Source organism: Gadus morhua, chromosome 14 (genome assembly GCF_902167405.1).
Source record: "Gadus morhua chromosome 14, gadMor3.0, whole genome shotgun sequence".
NCBI classification, from domain to species: Eukaryota; Metazoa; Chordata; class Actinopteri; order Gadiformes; family Gadidae; genus Gadus; species Gadus morhua.
The window spans coordinates 1,898,490-1,919,164 of NC_044061.1; the positions used below are offsets into that span (position 1 = coordinate 1,898,490).

The 20,675-nt window shown below is 49.9% G+C and overlaps 1 protein-coding gene across 3 annotated transcripts in view; it reads left to right on the plus strand.

The window, feature by feature from the left end:
• Nucleotides 1-226: 226 nt before the first annotated feature.
• ano1a (anoctamin 1, calcium activated chloride channel a) overlaps nucleotides 227-20,675 on the plus strand; it is a 36,727-nt gene continuing 16,278 nt past the window's right edge. For 2 of the 3 annotated variants that reach the window (XM_030376804.1, XM_030376805.1), the window contains exons 1-10: nucleotides 2,084-2,523; nucleotides 3,530-3,714; nucleotides 12,458-12,799; nucleotides 14,694-14,792; nucleotides 15,320-15,471; nucleotides 17,209-17,263; nucleotides 17,710-17,761; nucleotides 18,078-18,133; nucleotides 18,534-18,575; nucleotides 20,202-20,266. In XM_030376804.1, coding sequence (XP_030232664.1) covers nucleotides 2,460-2,523; nucleotides 3,530-3,714; nucleotides 12,458-12,799; nucleotides 14,694-14,792; nucleotides 15,320-15,471; nucleotides 17,209-17,263; nucleotides 17,710-17,761; nucleotides 18,078-18,133; nucleotides 18,534-18,575; nucleotides 20,202-20,266 — 1,112 coding nt within the window. In that variant the 5' untranslated portion in view covers nucleotides 2,084-2,459. Of the gene's footprint in view, nucleotides 464-2,083; nucleotides 2,524-3,529; nucleotides 3,715-12,457; nucleotides 12,800-14,693; nucleotides 14,793-15,319; nucleotides 15,472-17,208; nucleotides 17,264-17,709; nucleotides 17,762-18,077; nucleotides 18,134-18,533; nucleotides 18,576-20,201; nucleotides 20,267-20,675 lie in introns of those variants that run through there. The other variant, XM_030376806.1, reaches the window with a different exon arrangement.

Sequence of the window (20,675 nt, forward strand, 5' to 3'; positions counted from 1 at the left end):
CAAATGAATAATGTGTGTGTATATATATATATATATATATATATATATATATATATATATATACATTTAAAGATAATAAATAACAAATATCAATGAATAACTATTCCTAATTTGAATGTTTAATTTTTTAGCATCAAATAATGTGTGTCGTTAAAATAATAACAAATATAAACTCCTCGGTCGACCTCAGCCGAGTGGAGCCGACGTCGTGCCGGTCGTCTGGGAGGCAGAGGCGGTGTGATTCCCTATCCTCGTGAAGGATCTCGCCCGCCTCTGTCGTAATGATGCGCGAACCTTGTTTGCGGTGACGCAGGTATTTCCTCGTCGCTCCGGGAGGGCGGAGGGTGCGAGGAGCTGCAGGTGAGTTGGCACGGACGAGGAGATCCAGAGTTTTGGGAACCAATCGGTCCGAGTGCAGCTTTTCAGCGCTTCCAGACACATCGGTGCGGTCGGACCCTCAAAGGTAAGCTGATTCATCTTTACAAATACATTATTACTATCGTGAGATCTTTATTATAGGCTCTCGTCTGCTATGAGCCTCCGTTCAAACTCTACTATCGTCTTATCGGGCATACCTGGCTCTAGGTGTTAGCCTACTCTCTGAAAGAATATTTCATGCTATTTTATTGTCGATTCTGTGAACTTTGAAAATTAAAGTGCCTTTGAAACTTCAGCGAGCTCCTATATCTTCAGGAGGAACACTTTGTGATTCATGGTTTGTGCTCCTTTACTAATCCGACAGAAAAAAAAATTCAAACAGAATCGAACAAGTTGTTATTTCATTGAGGTCATATGTCGTTTTTATTTGTTATTATTATAACATTCATTTGGTACCAAAACCAAAGCATTCAACCTCGGAATGCATATTTATTTTATCATTACATTTATTTATGTATAGGCATATATATATATATATATATATATATTGTTATTATTGTTGTCATTGTGATTATTATTATTATTATTTAACATATATTTTTACATTTTTATGTAAATAAAAATATATAGGTAGATTCAACTAGACCTGGCTATCGCCGTATGTGCATTTTCTGAATAATCTTCGTGTAGTTGCACCTACTCGTCCTGTCCGCGCTCTTCTTGAGCGTGCTAACATGTTAATGCTAGCGAGGCTAATGACCTAGCACCAGCAGTTCCCTGGGCCGCTTTGAAGCAGACATGTGATTGACGGACCAACGTCTGATGGAGAGTTATGGCGCCCCCTGTTGACCCCTAGAGACATACGGAAAGGCTAACTTGCGTAATCGTATTTTCGCATAAATCGGAAATAACTTTTATGTAAAATAATCAAATAAAAAATAAAACCATAAGCTCGGGCAGTGTTGAGGAGTATGTGCACCAGGTTTTGGGTCATTTGGGTTTACAGGTCCGTTTTCACTTTTCTTTCACGGTTTTCCCAAACTTTAAAGGTAAGGCAGAATCTATCCCAACGGAGCTAATGAGTCCTTGAGGCAAAAAGGTTCAGCTTGTGAAGTAAAGTCCAGAAACCAAGTTTCAGATATTTTTACAGAACTGGGTGCGGGGCGTGGCCGTTTAGATCTGACCATGAGTGACAGCGCCCCCTGTGGCCACAGCAGTACCACACCTTTTGGAGACCTCCTTACTTCCGGTCTAAGTATGCTAATAGATAACTCTCAGGTGTTCAGTGGTTGATTGATTGTTTTTTTGCGCATCCAGTTACATTATAAATTATTAATACTTTAATATTATTATTTTTTAAATCGTAGTTATGGCCCAGCTCACTGAGCTCACTATACTATATTATAGAAAGCGAATGGCTGAGCTGACTGATATATGTACAATTATTTGCAATGGGCTTCAACCCTGTAGATAAAACCGGTTGGAAGAACCATTATAATACAAATAATAATAATAATAAGACGCATGATAGTGAGGCTTGCTTTGCCACCACGCCAATGTGGCTCTTCGGAGTTGCATTGCGAGACATATGGGCGCACTGCTGGTCTTGGACTCGGCCCGTCCGGACCCCGAAACCCCCGCCGTGACGCGTGGGCAGCACCGGCGGACATCCCCCGCCATTCCGCTGGCGCGCAATAGCGCATCGATTCACCGAACGTAAAATCATGTGAAAAGAAACGCAGGACTCGCGTAGCTGGAGTGCGGTCCCGTGTGTAACCTACGTATCACGTTTCAGGGGGACACACGCTCGTTTCGACGTTGTTTTCCCAGGGAATAGAGGAGCGTCTTTTGGCGAGCGCCTCCTCACGCGCCTCCTCACAGCAGCGATGAGCGCTCCGCTCAAAGTTAATTTAGCCGCAGCCTCAGCACCGTCTCCATCCTTCAGTTGGACCGGGTCTGAACCGAGGTAAACAGTTGGACATCGATCGCGAGGTGTATAAAATAAGTGAAATCCCCAAGGTTCGTGGCGATACCCGGGCCATCTCTTAATTGAAGCTCGTTTCGTGTAAAGCTGGATTCCAATGGAGGGACGAGAGTGTGTAGAGAAGCCGATAGAGAGCCAACACAACCATGATGCGGAGAACGGTAAGAACGAAATCCTCTTTCTGCAGAAGGAGAAGGAACGGGACTGGATGAAGTGTTGACGCGTTAATCCTTTAAAACGTTTGATAATTGCGTAGACGTGTCTGCTCGTAGTCTACTCTGATAAGCCGATACTAATTGTATTTTACATCCATGGTAGGCTTAATGGTTCAATATCAACATGCCGCTATGATGAGCTGATGGTCGTTGATTATAGTAAGATAATTAACTGATATATATATATATATATATATATATATGTATAATTGCATATTACATATAATTACAAATATATATATAATAGATATTCTCCTATCCTATTTGATACTAATCCAACAACAACATCGGAGCTCAAACCAATCTATGGAAGGCTCCTTTCGGGGTGCTTGTCTGGTCGGCTCACATCCTGTTGTTTTGGTGCCTCATCGGGACGGGCGTTGGACAGATGAACACATGCGGGGCCCCAGACAGCAGACCTGACTCTAGAACGCTCACGAACCACAAAGAAAAAACACAGCTACATCTGATAATCAGTCTGCCAACTGGAACGTTACAAATGTGTACAGTGAAAACAGGTTTTATTAATGTCACCAGTAACACATTCTGGGGGTGCGTGTCCACCCCCGGCCCGGCCCCCCAAACCTGGGACCTATAGGACCCCCCCAGCAAGTCCAGTACCTAGCCGGTCCTCTCCCTGCATGCCCTGTACTGGTATTCAGTGGGACAAAAACAAAGGCAGAAACCACCCGAGTTGAAACATTAAGTTGCCTAACCATGAACCCCACCCCAGATGCTTTGGTTTGGTCTCTTGAAGGTGAACTCACTACAGGATGTGAACTAGCAGGTGCTTTGGTTCGGTCTCTTGAAGGTGAACTCACTACAGGATGTGAACCAACAGGAGCTCAGCAGGACTCGTTCGGCGGGTGTTCCCGTTCCCTCTGCTGCAGAACGAAGCAGCGATGCTCCGTTGAGCGTTGACCGTGACCCTCTGCCTCCACCTCCTCCCCAGGTTCTCCTCCTCCTGGCACCTCCTCGGTGGAGCGGCTTCTCTCCGACGACCCCGGGCTGCCAGAGCCGGCCGACATGAGGAGGAACGATGACTACTACCCCGTCCCTGGGGAGGAGAAGAGCCCAGATGGCCCCAGCTACGGGGTCCCAGGCAGGGAGCCCAAAAAGATCCCAGACGAGAAGATTGTGAGTCCTTCTGTCCCTGTTGCCTTTGTTCATCGTTTTTCATCGTTTTTCACTAACCCTAACCCTACATGGATCATATGGGACTGATGTTTTCACTGGTGGTGATGCTTCTTTAGCCCATCTGGCTGAAGAATTAATAATACATTCAGAAGAATACACTGGGTGCATATTGTAATTGAAATGTACTCCTAATCTAGACACAAACTGATTGATTCCTTAAGATAATGATGTATCCTGAGAAATTGTTGCTGCTTATGAAAGATTACAAATCCATCGTTCAAAGTGAAATGTGGTCGTTTTCTTTGGTCAAACACGTTTGGCCCAATCGTTGATCCCTCGTCTTAGTAGACACACAGCGCTGGCCTCGGTTGGATGTTGGATGTTGAAACCTGGTCTCTGGTGTTGTGTTACTGTCGGGCTTTGTGCTGTTCCCATAACTTTAATCACTCAGCCGTTGATCAGCCCTTCGCATGTTATTGAAATTCAGGAACCAAATCAGGAACCAAACGTCGTATCAGAAGAGGTTTCCTGTAACAGGAGGCTGTTGCTTTGGTGAAGCATGTTGGTGTTATTTGCATTTCTAACTCGGTAGTCCACAAAGAGACGTCAGTTTGGAAAAATATTAGCGACAAAGGTAAACAGCAGATGACAGTGAGTACTTTTTACGACAACATATCGATCACTAAGCCTTTAATAGCAGCCAAGGACATTAATCCAGCACTATAGGCTTTATTAGAAGTGGGACATTTTTTTGTGATATTTATCTTATCAATCAATTTAGTTATCCACTCGAAGATTCTCACATTTTACGTCCCTCTATCTAATACATTTTATTTGCTGTCTCTAAAAATAAATTACTTAAGAATCAAGAATGCGACCAACACACGTTGAGTCGATCACTTAATTTGACATCTTGACATACAAATACACACACGCAACTTCATAGATTTTTATTGTAATATGCGCCACGGAGCATTTAGTGCGGTAGGCAGAGTGTGTGTGTCTGTGGGTGTTTGTGGGACCAGAGTCATGGCTTTGTAGGAGGGTACATTAATGTGCTGGTGGTTTGGTGAGAACGGCGTGGCTACTGCCGGCTGATGCACCCCATCCTCAGGCGACCTTTGGCTCACTGCTTCCACAAGGGGTGGAGGGTCCCACAGGAAGTAGGTGTGTGTGTGTTTGTGTGTGTGTTTATGCGTGCGGGGGTGTATGTGTTTGTGTGTGTGGCTGTGTTTGTGTGTGTGTGTGTGTTTGTGCACGTTTGTGTGTATGGGGTGTGTGTGTGTGTGTATGGGGGGGGGGGTTGTGTGTGTGTGTGTGTGTGTGTGTTGGGGGGGGTGTGTTTGTGTATGTGTGTGTGTGTGTTTGTGTGTGTGTCATCAATTAGGATGACATCCATACACAAGCACACAAGTTCACAGAATCCTCCTCTTCCCCCTCGTACACACACAGACACACACACACAAACACCCATGCACACACACACACATACACACACACACACACACACACACACACACACACGCACACGCACACACACAGACAGTGCAGGCCAGGGTCTTGTATCGTGTCACTATGTACTAACAAACAGCCCACATAAACATGAAGAAGCACCCAAATGTGGAAACCAATAATGTCGGACACTGAGCAGCAGTGCCTGAGTCTTGTGCTCTCTGTAAACAGAGCCTTGGTATTAGTGTTGGCTATAAACACCATGGACATGGATCACCAAGCTAGTGACAGTAACCCCTTTGGACTAATATTGTAAGAATAGATTCTGGGGAGATTGGAAAGCTTGAGCGAGGAGAAGAAACGTGTGTGTTTTTAGGAGGATGTGCAGGATCTCACCCGGATGTAAGGTTGTTTTTTGTAAACGGCCCCCCTTGCATAGGATACATCTTGAGACAGATCCTATAGGATGCAGCGTGGGACAGATCCTATAGGATGCGTAGTATCACAGCAGCGTGGGACAGATCCTATAGGATGCAGCGTGGGACAGATCCTATAGGATGCAGCGCTGTACAGATCCTATAGGATGCGTAGTATCACAGCAGCGTGGGACAGATCCTATAGGATGCATAGTATCACAGCAGCGTGGGACAGATCCTATAGGATGCAGCGTGGGACAGATCCTATAGGATGCAGCGTGGGACAGATCCTATAGGATGCAGCGTTGTACAGATCCTATAGGATGCAGCGTGGGACAGATCCTATAGGATGCATAGTATCACAGCAGCGTGGGACAGATCCTATAGGATGCAGCGTTGTACAGATCCTATAGGATGCAGCGTTGTACAGATCCTATAGGATGCGTAGTATCACAGCAGCGTGGGACAGATCCTATAGGATGCATAGTATCACAGCCTATAGGAAGAGTGCACAAATCCAATGTTGTCGGGGCACAGTAAAGGGTCATGAAGCCAAACTGCAATCAGAGGTTTGGGTGTTCTAAGCTCCAGAGCCCTGGAGGCCTGAATACTGACATACAACTATATGTCGTCTGTGGCAAAGTAGTATCCTATATTCCTGGGAGAGTGCTCTGGGGGAACAGATTGATGTGACGTAACCACGACCAATCAGAGGACAATGCCGGTCGCCTGCTTTTCAGTCGGCACTTCCTGGGATGCTGTTTGCTCCCTGTTCCCTCCTCTTCCTCCTCTCCTTCCTCTCCCGCCCCCTCCCCCCTGTTTCTCCTCCTCTCCCTCCTCTTCCTCCCACATTCCCATCTCTCCCTCCTCTCCTCCCCCTCCCCCCCTCCCTTCTCTCCCCCCTGTTTCTCAGCCAATGGGAAAAGCAATGAGGTGTTGAAGAATACTTACCACTTTCACTGGCTCCATAATAAAGAGATCCTCACTCACTATTTAATTTGGATTAGCTATGATTATTATGTGCTAAACTTGTAAACCACCTTCCTTTTGTATGCTCAATACAACAAAGTCATTATGTAGATTAACATTGTTTTCCTGTGTGTCATGTTGCAAAATACACAGCCATGCTGTATGATGTGATTCACGGATCCTTGGCATTAAGGAATGTCCCTTTACTGGATTCTGGTTATCTGGCTGTTCAAACTTCTGCCTTATATTTGAATAAGCCAACACCTTCTCACTGTATGTGCTTTTATACCAGACTTGGTATGGTAGATAGAAGAATGGAAACATTCTTTAATTAAGGTTTAACAGCACAAAAGCACCTAATTAATGTACAATATGAATAAAAAATAGACTAAGATAGAATAAGATCTGAATCAAAAGTGGCAAATTTCAATTTCAAAAAAGTATGCTTCAGTCTGTACATGAAGGACCCCCCCCAGTCTGACTCCGGCGGTCTCCCGCCTGATGAAGCCTCGCTGCGGCAGCAGGAAACAAGTCCTGTAGCGCAGCAGTGTTGTATCTATCGGCCTGTAGCTGAACGAGCTGCTCTGCTCTGCCACAGAATCACAGAATGGGAGGAAGGGTCTGCATCGATGGTGACACTGTTGGACCGAGGCTGAGAGGGTGGGAGAGGAACTCAGATGCTCCACACAGGCTTTCTGTTCAGCCTTTATCTCACTCCATCCGGGCCTGCGGTTCACCTTGCCCAGAGTTCAGCCCAGGGTGTTAGGAGAGGGTGATACGAGCCGGCTGAGGCCACGGTCCCCGGCCCCTGGCGGCGCTGGGGGGTGCATCGGGGAGAGGGTGATACGAGCCGGCTGAGGCCACGGTCCCCGGCCCCTGGCGGCGCTGGGGGGTGCATCGGGGAGAGGGTGCGCATTAGCCGCCTGCCCGACGCGTCCATGCATGTCGTTACAGCGAGCTGGAGCATGCATTAGTCTGTGAGGTTAGTACGTCATCAACAACATCTCAAAGGGGCACGGTACACAATGGGGCCGGCTGGGTGGACCATGTGTCCGTAGCCGGGAGGCGTGAGTGCAGGGGTTGGTGTATCGGAGCTGTCTCCGCCTCTGGGGCCTGAGGGGCTGAAGAGGAGGGTGGGGCTGTCGGGAGAGAGAGACGGTAGGGGTGAGGTAGAGGGGGTGGGGGAGGGAGGGTGTGGGGAGGGGAGGAGGTATGGGTGAGGTAGAGGGGGTGGGGGAGGGAGGGTGTGGGGAGAGAGAGACGGTAGGGGTGAGGTAGAGGGGGTGGGGGAGGGAGGGTGTGGGGAGGGGAGGAGGTATGGGTGAGGTAGAGGGGGTGGGGGAGGGAGGGTGTGGGGAGGGGAGGAGGTATGGGTGAGGTAGAGGGGGTGGGGGAGGGAGGGTGTGGGGAGGGGAGGAGGTAGGGGTGAGGTAGAGGGGGTGGGGGAGGGAGGGTGTGGGGAGGGGAGGAGGTAGGGGTGAGGTTTGAGGGGTGGGGGAGAGAGATGATGGCTGAGAGTCTAAACTAGGGCTGAACGATCTATCGTTTTCGACCGAAAATCACGATCTCAAGCATTACGATTTTGGGATCGTCAAAGCTGCGTTTTTTTATTTATTTTTTTATTTTACAAAAGTGCAATTATTTTGATGCTGATGAGCCATTGAAGCAAGTTTACTTAAGAGAGAGGGCTCCCTTTTTATTTGACCTTTTTGGTTGTTGTTTAGGTACTTAGGTACTTGAATAAACAGTCTTGCATTTGAAATCTGTTGCCAGCAGTTTTCATTATTGCATTACCTTAATGGAATTCATTGGTTATATTAATTTATACTGAAACTTGATTTAAAGAAAATAAATCGTGGTTGAAATCGAAACCGCAATCTCTACCAGAAAAATCGCAATTTCAATTTTTTCTTAAAATTGTTCAGCCCTAGTCTAAACTAACAGGTGAATGGATGGCCGGTCTGGTGGCTGGGTTGTAAAACACCTTAAGGCGGTTCAATAAATCAATTCACTCCAAGAGCATAACTCACTTTAAGACCCTAACTCAATCATTGTCTGGTGTAATTTGTCCTGTAAGCACCTTGAAGGCTTTAATGTCGATGAATACATTTCATGCGTCTGATGCGATTTCATGGTCCACCCCAAAACAGCTGATAATAAACCAGCCAAATAGACAAGAGGGCGTTCGGTATTAACATGTTGTTAACCATGATGACCAACCTGCCTTTTGAGATGTATTGTATGTGGGATCAAATGAGGGATCTAAACATCTTGCAAGACCTCAACCTCAAAAGTGCAGCAGCAGACAATTACCAAACTACTTAGTGCATGTAAAGTATGCCCCGTCTTGTTCTGTGTGCAGTCGGTCTTTCATCTTCTGTGTTCACCACGATAGCAGGCTGAGACAAGTCGATCCATTGTGTATTCAATCTTTAATGGTTGGCTGTGGTGTGTCCGTCTCTTTCAACTGTCCTCATTTCCCTTTGATACCATCTCACAAGCCTGCAGCTCTACATGATCAGGGATCCATTTTGACCTACACTGATAAGTGCTGACTGCCTGTTACGCTACCATCATGGCTGACACAATCTCAACCATCCCTGTAACTAGATAGATCCTTTAATAATCCTTTACAGGAAATTACAGACTAGAGATCCCTCTTTCCGCGTTCCTCCTCTAGGTACCTTCCTTGATAATTCAGTTTGTTGCCAGGGTTAGGGGAGTTGTCTCTCCACCCCTTGCCGGGTTTATCTCCTTGTGTGTATCCACCTCCCCCGCAGCCCCCCCCCCCCCCCCCCCCCCCACCTGAAGAGCCGGTTCCACCTGTCGATCCTTTCCAGACCTCCAGATCCTGCTGGCAGCCGGCTCATTCCTCCCAGCCCCGCCCCTCTCTGGCACGCCCCGTGGCTTCCCCTCAGCCTCGACCGTTCAGAAGCAGAGGTTGAAAATGCTGTCACGATTGTAGGGCGAAAAGAGATCCGTATATTTAACGTAGATTGCATTATGACTGTCCATTGTGACACTTGATTGCAATCTTAACCATCCCTGTGATTAAGGATCCCTCCTTCTATTTTCCTTCTCAGGGTACGCAGTGAAAGGGTATTGCTAGAGCAGAGGTTTTCAAGGTGTGAGACGGTGGGCCTACCATGAGAGACCAACAGAGTCACTGAAGCTCCCCTAGTCCCTGCTAGAAGCCAGACTCTATACTCCTAGCTAGAAGCTATACGTTATACCACTAGCTAGAAGCCAGACTCTATACCCCTAGCTAGAAGCTATACGTTATACCACTAGCTAGAAGCTAGACTATATACCCCTAGCTAGAAGCTATACATTATACCACTAGCTAGAAGCTAGACTATATACCCCCAGCTAGAAGCTATACGTTATACCACTAGCTAGAAGCTAGACTATATACCCCTAGCTAGAAGCTATACGTTATACCACTAGCTAGAAGCTATACGTTATACCACTAGCTAGAAGCTATACGTTATACCACTAGCTAGAAACTATACGTTATACCACTAGCTAGAAGCTAGACTATATACCCCTAGCTAGAAGCCAGACTCTATACCCCTAGCTAGAAGCTATACGTTATACCACTAGCTAGAAGCTAGACTATATACCCCCAGCTAGAAGCTATACGTTATACCACTAGCTAGAAGCTAGACTATATACCCCTAGCTAGAAGCTATACGTTATACCACTAGCTAGAAGCTATACGTTATACCACTAGCTAGAAGCTATACGTTATACCACTAGCTAGAAACTATACGTCATACCACTAGCTAGAAGCTAGACTATATACCCCTAGCTAGAAGCCAGACTCTATACCCCTAGCTAGAAGCTATACGTTATACCACTAGCTAGAAGCTAGACTATATACCCCCAGCTAGAAGCTAGACTATATACCCCCCGCTAGAAGCTAGACTATATACCCCCCGCTAGAAGCTAGACTATATACCCCCCGCTAGAAGCTATACGTTATACCACTAGCTAGAAACCAGACTATATACCCCCAGCTAGAAGCCAGACTCTATACCCCCAGCTAGAAGCCAGACTCTATACCCCCAGCTAGAAGCCAGACTCTATACCCCCAGCCAGTAGCCCCCCTACCCCCATCTGGGAGGACCAGGCCCCAGCTCTTTCTCCTGAGCTGCTGCCGCCCACACTCACTGGTCAATGCCGCTGTTCTTTAAGCTGTTTATATCCTTTGCAGCGTATATACAAGAATATGCAGCGTTGTAGTTTGAGGTATACATGATGGTTTGACTTTATCAAATGAAAGTTCCCTAAAGTACTAGCCTATAATGATCCCGGACATAAACGAATGGCACTTCTCCCATCGTGCAGCTGAAGTGTGTTGAATGGTGTCACAGAGAGAATCAGTAATTGTGTTCATGTTTGTTTATGTTTCTGCTTTTCTCTCACACTCCTCCTGAAGTCTGTTAGGGCGTGCCTCAGACTTCCTCTGAACTAAAAACCTTCTCTCACGCTAACGTGTTCGAGCTCATGACTCAAAGCCGGTCGACCCATTTCACACCAAGGTGGCGTCACACGGAAATATAAATATCGCCAGGACGCGCCTTCTTTTTTACGACCACTTTCGTAACGCCCGCCCCCCCCCCCCCCCCCCCCCCCCCCCCCCGTGCAAAGCAGGTATGGGGTTCAAACCTGAGACCTGTGAGTGTGATCACGTGTGCAGTGATCTCTTCATCCCGCCATGTGTCTGAACTGTCGGGGACGGCTGAGAGCTCACTGGGGCAAGCTCACAGCCTGACACGTAAGCCTGATACGTGTTTGAATCTAGATTAGGATCTAGGCTGTCGAAATGACATCAAGCCGTCTTGATATCATGGTTGATATCAAGCCATCAGGTGTGTGTGATGCTTATCAATCCATCATCCATCTAGGTGGACACGCCCACTCATGTCACTAAGGCACGGGGAAGTGCCGATTTTGAAACGTTTTGTAACGGCTGATCACGTTAACATCTGGTGGCGTGATATCAGGTCTTTCAGGAGTACACATCTCTGTTGAAGCCTCTCCTTTCGGCTTCCTCATCTCCTCCTCGTCACGCGACCTGAAGGCTATCTTGTTGTTGTTGAGGAAGGCTCTTATAGGTCACTGGTCATCTGCGGCATTCTGTCAGGGGCGTGGGGGGCTCGCCTTACTGAGGTTCATGCAGTGAGACAACACTCTCCACGTGACCCCCCCTGAGGCACACAGAGCGACCTCTCCGTGGGGGTCATCTCAGCCCAGGGGGGGCTGCCGTGGACAGTACGGCGTGTCTTCTGCTTTAGCCTCGCTCCAGTGCAGTGGTCTGCAGATGGCTGGAGAGTGGTGTGGGACGCCTGGTTCAAACCCCCAGAGAGGACTAATGTACATGTGGGCGGGCCTGGCGATGTCTCGACGTCGCGATAGCACTGTGCATTGTGGTGCATTACATTAGTACCCTGTCCCTGATGTTACTTTAATGCGCTCCCTTCTGTAAAATACAGAGTCAGTCGTTCTCTCCACCTGCCCTCGTTTTGACTTCCCGCTTTGATAGTTCCTAGCTTCACTTGTGAACGTTGTTGTACAAAAGCGTCTTCTGCATAATGACATGTAAACATGATGTAAACATGATGTAAATGGAAAGGCTGCGTGTTGCTGAATGGAGCTCCTGTTCTCGTTCCCTATTCCCCGAACGGCTCCTCCTCCTCCCCCCTCCACCCTCCCCCCTCTTACTCCCCCCCTGGCAGCTCCTCCTCCTCCCCCCCTCTCACTCTCCCCCCCCCCCCCCCTCCTCCCCCCTCTCCCTCCCCCCCTGACGGCTCCTCCTCCCCCCCCCTCTCTCCCCCCCCCCCCTCCCCCCTCCTCCCCCCTCTCTCTCCCCCTCCTGATGGCTCCTCCTCCCCCCCCTCCAGAGGATGCAGGACCTGGGCCCCGGGGCCCCGGCGGGGGGCCGGTCGGAGGCGTGCTTCGAGGACGGCGTGCGGCGCGTGGACTACGTGCTGGCGTACCACGTGAAGAAGACGGGCGCCGCCCACCGCCGGGCGGCGCGGGGGGCCGACGGCGGGCTGCTGCGCCGGCTGCGGCGCTCGATGAGCCTCCGGGGCAGCAGGGCGGCGCTGCAGCCCCGGGACGACCCCGAGGTCGCCGCGCAGCAGCAGCAGGCCAGTTACCACGACGACGACAAGCGCTTCAGCCGCACGCAGTTCGAGGAGAAACTCCTGGAGATGGGCCTACAGCTGGAGAGGGACGAGGAGGTGAGGAGGGGGGGGGGGGGGGGGGAGAGGGGGGAGGGGGGGGAGGAGAGGGGGGAGGGAGGGGAGAGGGGGGAGGGGGGGAGGAGAGGGGGGGGGGGGGGGGGGGGGGGGGGGGGGGGGGGGAGGGGGGGAGGAGAGGGGAGAGGGAGGCCTACAGCTGGAGAGGGAGGAGGAGGAGAGGAGGGGGGGGGGGGGGGAGAGGGGGGAGGGGGGGAGGAGAGGGGGGAGGGAGGCCTACAGCTGGAGAGGGACGAGGAGGTGAGGAGGGGGGGAGGGGGGGGGAGGGGGGGAGAGGGGGGGGAGAGGGGGGGGGAGGAGGAGGAGGAGGGAGGCCTACAGCTGGAGAGGGACGAGGAGGTGAGGAGGGGAGGGGGGGGAGGGGGGGAGAGGGGGGAGGGGGAGAGGGGGGGAGGGGGGGGAGAGGGGAGGGGGGCCTACAGCTGGAGAGGGACGAGGAGGTGAGGAGGGGGAGGGGGGGGGGGGGGGGGGGAGGAGAGGGGCGAGGGAGGCCTACAGCTGGAGAGGGACGAGGAGGTGAGGAGGGGGGGGGAGGGGGGGGGGGGGAGGAGAGGGGGGGGGGAGGAGGAGGAGGAGGAGGAGGGAGGCCTACAGCTGGAGAGGGACGAGGAGGTGAGGAGGGGGAGGGGGGGGAGGGAGAGGGGGGGGGGGAGGGGGGGAGAGGGGGGGGGGGGGGGGCCTACAGCTGGAGAGGGACGAGGAGGTGAGGAGGGGGGGGAGGGGGGAGAGGGGGGGGGGGGAGAGGGGGGAAGGGGGGACGAGGAGAGGGGAGGGGGGCCTACAGCTGGAGAGGGGGGAGGAGGTGAGGAGGGGGGGGGAGGAGGAGAGGGGGGGGAGAGGGGGATACGAAGCTGAGGAGATGCGTCTGTGTGGGTGAGATTAGTTTGTGTTTGTGTGTATGTCAGGGTGTGGGTTGATGGGTGGGTGTGTGTATATATATATATATATATATATATATGTATATATATATACATATATATATATACAGTATGTATAAGTGACCTTGAATAACATTTTACCTGGTTGAATCTGATTCGTCAGGCCAGTCCTGTCGTTGACTGATGGTCGAGCCCTAAATCATTGAGTGACTTTTGCGTTGTTTGAGCAGAAGATCAATCCATTGTTCCGGTTCCCCTCAGCCGTCTATAGGTGCCCCGCCGCCCTGCTTAGTGACCGGCCGCCCCTACAAACTAATTAACTCCGCAAAATATTTATGCAAAGCAAAACATTACGCAGCGAATTGCCCACAGCGGACTGAGTCAGTCCCGCCCCCGCGGAGAGCGTTGTGTAACATAAAGGCTTTTCCTCCAGAAGCCACGCAGCGCTGTGGTTTCTCCCGTCCACCCCCGCCTCCCAGTGGAATGTCCCAGTTGCATCCCCGCAGTTTCCCCAACACCACGGATTCACTTAAACGACGACGTCGACTCAACGTCTTTAAGGATCAGTTAAATCGTTGAAGACTTGAGATCACCTCTCATATATATATATATATATATATATATATATATACAAATGTGTATTATATATGTCAAGTAGATGCATATACCGCACATTCTTTAGAATGGACAGGAGAGTTTGTATATCTATATAGCTCAATTTATTAGGAGAATACAAGTATAAAGACTAATTTATCCCAGCTATCTTTGTCCTATACGGGGAATGGGTTAACCTAGTGATTGTTAGTGCTTGGCACTTGGTTCTATGAACATCCTTGCTGTACCAACAGAGATATAGTGTTGTATCTCTCTCTCCTGACAAGAAAGAAAGAAAAGCGTCTGCTAATTGCCCTGAATGTAAATGCAAATGAAGGGAGGCAACAGAAGAGTTTCCTCCCTATTGGGTCAATGTGTGAATAAACCATGAATCCTGTCCTCAGTCCAACATCCCGGGAATCGGGTTCCTGAAGATCCACGCCCCCTGGAACATCCTGTGTCGAGAGGCCGAGTTCCTGAAGCTCAAGATGCCCACCAAGAAGGTATTCCTGACATGTTCCATTTGAGCAAGGCATCTGACACTTGCATCTATGTATTTGTTGATTATGTTGACTAGTTATATATTTCCCCTTTATCTTATCAAAAGCGTGTATTCATTAAACAGAGACGATACCACTTTTATTTTTTATTTTGCTACAGATACTGCAAATCATTGTTATAAGTCACAGTAGGGGTTTTAGTAGCGTATAGTAGTAGTGCTGAGTAGATATCTTAAAGGTCTCCACACTCTGTCGTCCTTCAATTTGTCTTCATTGTAGAATTAGATTAATTTCGATTTTAAAGAGCACCTTTATTTCGTGAAATTCCTCTGGATTTCATGACGTATGTTCCTGGCCTCCTCTCCATCACCTTCCACCAATTCCGGAGATGATGAAATCAGCATCCAGATTATCCTCCATCGTTCGCCCAGGATCACCACATGCTCCCAGATTCCGGACGAGTTTAGTTGTTTCTGACCGGAGATATGAAGTGTAAAGCCCCCGCACCTGACCCTGCCCCCCCCCCCCAGGTGTACGAGGTGAACCAGGGGAACAACATCGTGGAGAACATCAGGCTCTTCATCCACAAGGTCACGGCGCCGCTGCACCCCAAGGTGGACTGCAGCCGGCCGCAGAGCGTCAAGCCGCTCTCCCACCCCTTCAGCCGCGAGAAGCAGCACCTGTGAGTCATCTCTCTCCTCTCAGCTCCCAGTGACTCCTCTCAGCTCCCAGTCACTCCTCTCAGCTCCCAGTCACTCCTCTCAGCTCCCAGTGACTCCTCTCAGCTCCCAGTGACTCCCCTCAGCTCCCAGTGACTCCTCTCAGCTCCCAGTGACTCCCCTCAGCTCCCAGTGACTCCCCTCAGCTCCCAGTCACTCCTCTCAGCTCCCAGTCACTCCTCCCAGTCACTCCTCTCAGCTCCCAGTGACTCCTCTCAGCTCCCAGTGACTCCTCCCAGTCACTCCTCCCAGTCACTCCTCCCAGTCACTCCTCCCAGTCACTCCTCTCAGCTCCCATTCACTCCTCCCAGTCACTCCTCCCAGTCACTCCTCTCAGCTCCCAGTCACTCCTCTCAGCTCCCAGTCACTCCTCCCAGTCACTCCTCTCAGCTCCCAGTCACTCCTCCCAGTCACTCCTCTCAGCTCCCAGTGACACCTCTCACTTCCCAGTCACTCCTCCCAGTCATTCCTCTCAGCTCCCAGTCACTCCTCCCAGTCACTCCTCCCAGTCACTCCTCTCAGTCGCTCCTCTCAGTCACTCCTCTCACCTCCCAGTCACTCCTCCCAGTCACTCCTCCCAGTCACTCCTCTCACCTCCCAGTCACTCCTCCCAGTCACTCCTCTCAGCTCCCAGTCACTCCTCTCAGCTCCCAGTCACTCCTCTCACCTCCCAGTCACTCCTCTCCCCTCCCAGTCACTCCTCCCAGTCACTCCTCTCAGCTCCCAGTCACTCCTCTCAGCTCCCAGTCACTCCTCTCAGCTCCCAGTCACTCCTCCCAGTCACTCCTCTCAGCTCCCAGTCACTCCTCTCAGCTCCCAGTCACTCCTCCCAGTCACTCCTCTAAGCTCTCGGCGTTTATTCCATGTTGCTGAGTGGCACTCGGTAGAACGAGCCGATTGGCCGAAACAAACCCCGTCCATTTCTGCAAAGTGCAATTTAGTCCAATTACATCTTGACCCTGCCGATCGTTGCCACCTGTTGGACGTGTTGGACTGAGAGGCCAGACGGCGGTATGAGTCCTCTGACAACACTCGTTTAACTCTAATGTGTTTTAGATCTTACAGAGTGCAGCTGCTTTGAATGTTCATATGATGTTCGTATTTGAACCATGACATTATATCTGACATTAAGTATGATGTTGATGTGTTACCATTTATTCCATCTTCTCCCTGCTACCCAAGCCAGTGTCCTTCATTGTCAGTGACACACACACACACACACGCATGGAGTCATACATACACACACACATACACACACACACACACACACACACACACACACACACACACACACACACACACACACACACACACACACACACACACACACACACACACACACACACACACGCACGCACGCACGCACGCACACACACACACACACACATGTACCTTTGCTAGGTTAGCCTGAGAGCAGAGATGTGCTGGAGAGTCCATCCCGTTCTGTTAGTAGAGTGCGGTCGTGTGTCGAGTTCTGGAGGCTGATGGTGAGACAGAGGCTGTGCAGCCCCCTGTCGATATGTTGAGGGGGGGGGGGGGGGGCTTCAGACAGCAGAAGGCTATATTTACTGCGCTGACACTGAACAGCAGAGCCGCCTGACTCACTCTTTGCAGGATATTACTCATTTTATGCCTATTGGAAGGCAAATACACGAGTTTAAAATCCCATTTTCAAAGCAGCTCTCTCCTCTCTACCGCAGGTTTGATCTGTCGGACCCAGACTCTTTCTTTGGTAGCAAGACCAGGAGCTTTATAGTGAGTACTGTTACCTCTGTGTGTAGGCGTTCACTACTGTTCACTACTGTTCACTACTGTTCACTAGTGTTCACTAGTAGGATCCCCTGCTCACTAAGTTGTCACCCGCCACTCCTGAAACAGGCCAATCCACAAGCATTTAGCAATTAACAAAAAACATCTAATTAACAAACTACTTTAAATTATTATAAAACCGGGACGAGCCAGTGGCCTAATACAGCCCAATATTATTCAAGTAGGATGGCCGGCCCTTAAAGTACAATCTAAATGTCAACATAGTATATTTATATCCATAATATATCCATATTGTTTATCATAAGGCCACCTTTGTAAATATGGTCATTTTTAAGATAGTAGGTGTTTTATCCCACCCCATGCTCTTCCACTGAGCCATGTGGTACAATGTTTGCGGTACATATAATCGAGGTGCCTCTATGTCCCTCCAGGTGTACGAGGTGCTAAAACGGACCAGAATCACAACTAGGCCGCGGAGAGCAGGTACAACGGCTCATTAGCATATAGAGACAACTGCCACCACGCTCCGGAACAATCTATGTCTTTGTGTGTGTGTGTGTGTGTGTGTGTGTGTGTGTGTGTGTGTGTGTGTGTGTGTGTGTGTGTGTGTGTGTGTGTGTGCGTGCGTGCGTGCGTGCGTGCGTGCGTGCGTGCGTGTGCGTGTGTGTGCGTGTGTGTGTGTGTGTGTGTGTGTGTGTGTGTGTGTGTGCCTGTGTGTGTGTGTATTTCTCCATGTGTGATTGGGGCTGTACCTCCTCCTCGGTGGTGGTCAGCTGACTCCTCACTGTGTTTGTCTCAGGGATCACCAGCCTGCTCGGCAGTGGGGTGTACACAGCCGCCTACCCCGTCCACGACGTGAGTTACCCCCCCCCCCCCCCTCCCTTCTGTCCTCACACCAAGTAGCACTGAAACCCAGGTCATATTCAACAGAACCGTCACTGTATTCTCAGTTTTAAAGCTCAAACCATTTCAAATGGAATGAAATGGATAGATGGATGGATGAAGGAATCTTTGGATGTAAGTTTTACGACTAAGACAACATAACCGCTCTTATGAAAGGTAATGTGTATCTGTTCAAAGGCAAGCACTGGATTGTACTGTAATGTGTGCGTGTGTGTGTGTGTGTGTGTGTGTGTGTGTGTGTGTGTGTGTGTGTGTGTGTGTGTGTGTGTGTGTGTGTGTGTGTGTGTGTGTGTGTGTGTGTGTGTGTGTGTGTGTGTGCATAATGATTGAAATGCATTATTATATCTTTCAGGGAGACATTGAAGGCGTGGACATAAAGACCAACGACAGGAAGGTAAGAGACCGGTATTGGTTGTGCATTACACTGAGAAGAGCAAACACAACAAGACTTAACTGCTTATGTAAGTTGGCTTTGCTGTAAATTCTATCTGCCATTGTTTTTTTTTGGTATTGGTGCATCTTAAAACTTACAGTGTGATGAGTACAGTTTCACCCTGTTGCATTATGGGGGATCAGTACAGTATCACCCTGTTGTATGATGGGGGATCTGTACATTATCACCCTGTTGCATTATGGGGGATCAGGACCCATCTATTTCCAGTTTCGCATCTGCCAGGTCTTTATGTGAGACCATTATGACTGGTTTTAATCAAATCCCATTTAATTAAATGTTGGTGGAATGGATCTCAGCTATCTGCCGCAGCATCACAACACTTATCAGTCGGACAAGCGTTTGAGAGGGAAAACAAGTGTCCGTGTTGAGTCAGGGAGCCAGACACCCTCTGGTGGATTCCCCCTCCTCCCCCCAACCCCCGCTGACACATTATCATTACGCCGGAGGCTGTGTGTTGAGGCCGTCACCACGGCAACAGGAAGAGGTCCTCCTCCTCCTCCACGCTTCTCAAGCATCATTACGGCTCGCTCGCCCCTCTCCCATCTCTGAGCGCTGGTGAACTCGGCCCGGCACTCCAGCGGCGGGCCGAGCAGGTGCAGAGCGGTGGGCGTGGAGCCTTGAGACGCCCGGGTGTGAATCACCGCGCCGGTTGATCCACGGCGGTGATAGCCCGGCCCTCGTTGCAACACCAGGAGGAGGAATGTGTGGTTTCTCCTGCTGACGGCACCAACATCAACTGCAATCAGAGGAGAGCCTCTTCTGTGTCCTGAAGCACAAACAAGGGTTTTATTATAAGCGTATGCTTTGTTGTCCACGGGGAATGGGTTAACCTTGTGATTGTCAGTGCTTGGCACTTGGTTCTATGAACATCCTTACTGTACCGACAGAGATTTATTGTTGTTTCTCTTTCTTCTGACAAATGTACTTATTGTAAGTCGCTTTGGAAAAAAAGCGACTGCTAAATGCCCAGAATTTAAAGGTAAATGTAAATGGTTAAGAAATGCTTGAAACAAACCGTAGTCAATGCTACAAAATCCTGGAACTAAAAGCATTATTCTGCATTAATCCAGAGGGATCATTTGACATGGAGACGCATCACAGGCGATCCCCTTAAGCTTCAACAAAGAATGATACGCATTGAATGGTTTCAATTACATGCCACTGGTGGTAAAGATGAATGCCAAGAAATGGTAACGGTTAAACGATGAAACAAGAGAAATAGGGCTTCTCTTATGTTCGAGGTGTAAGCATACTTGTTATTACAAATGAATCATATGAATAATAAATGAAGGGTATTTGTGAAACACAGCCCTTTCTTTTCCCTCTTTGCTGGTCGAGTAACTATGACAACGCCAGCCAGGACTGATGTGATGTGTTGCTGATAACGGGGGGACTGATTGACTCATACTGGTGTATTATATTACCTGCAAACCCCCCCCCCCAATAACCCCAAACCATATATCATATACATCGGAGCACCTTCATTTCAAACCCAGTTTTTATAAAGGTCTTCATCGCTGTTCTTCATGGTTCTTCCTCCCCTAACCGCCGCCCTCTCTCCCCCAGCTGCTCTACGAGGAGTGGGCGAGCTACAGCGTCTTCTACAAGTACCAGCCCATCAGCCTCATCAGGTGAGACCCCAACACACAGCAGCCAGGGACTCCCCCCTTCAGTGGGGGGTCCCTGGTCCCTCCAGTGGGGGTCCCTGGTCCCTCCAGTGGGGGTCCTTGGTCCTTCAGTGGGGGTTCCCTGGTCCCTCCAGTGGGGGTCCGTGGTCCCTCCAGTGGGGGTCCTTGGTCCTTCAGTGGGGGTCGGTGGTCCCTTCAGTGGGGGGTCCTTGGTCCTTCAGTGGGGGTTCCCTGGTCCCTCCAGTGGAGGTCCTTGGTCCTTCAGTGGGGGTCCTTGGTCCTTCAGTGGGGGTCCGTGGTCCCCTCACTGGGGGGTCCTTGGTCCTTGAGTGGGGGGTCCGTGGTCCTTCAGTGGGGGTCCTTGGTCCTTCAGTGGGGGGTCCGTGGTCCCTCCAGTGGAGGTCCTTGGTCC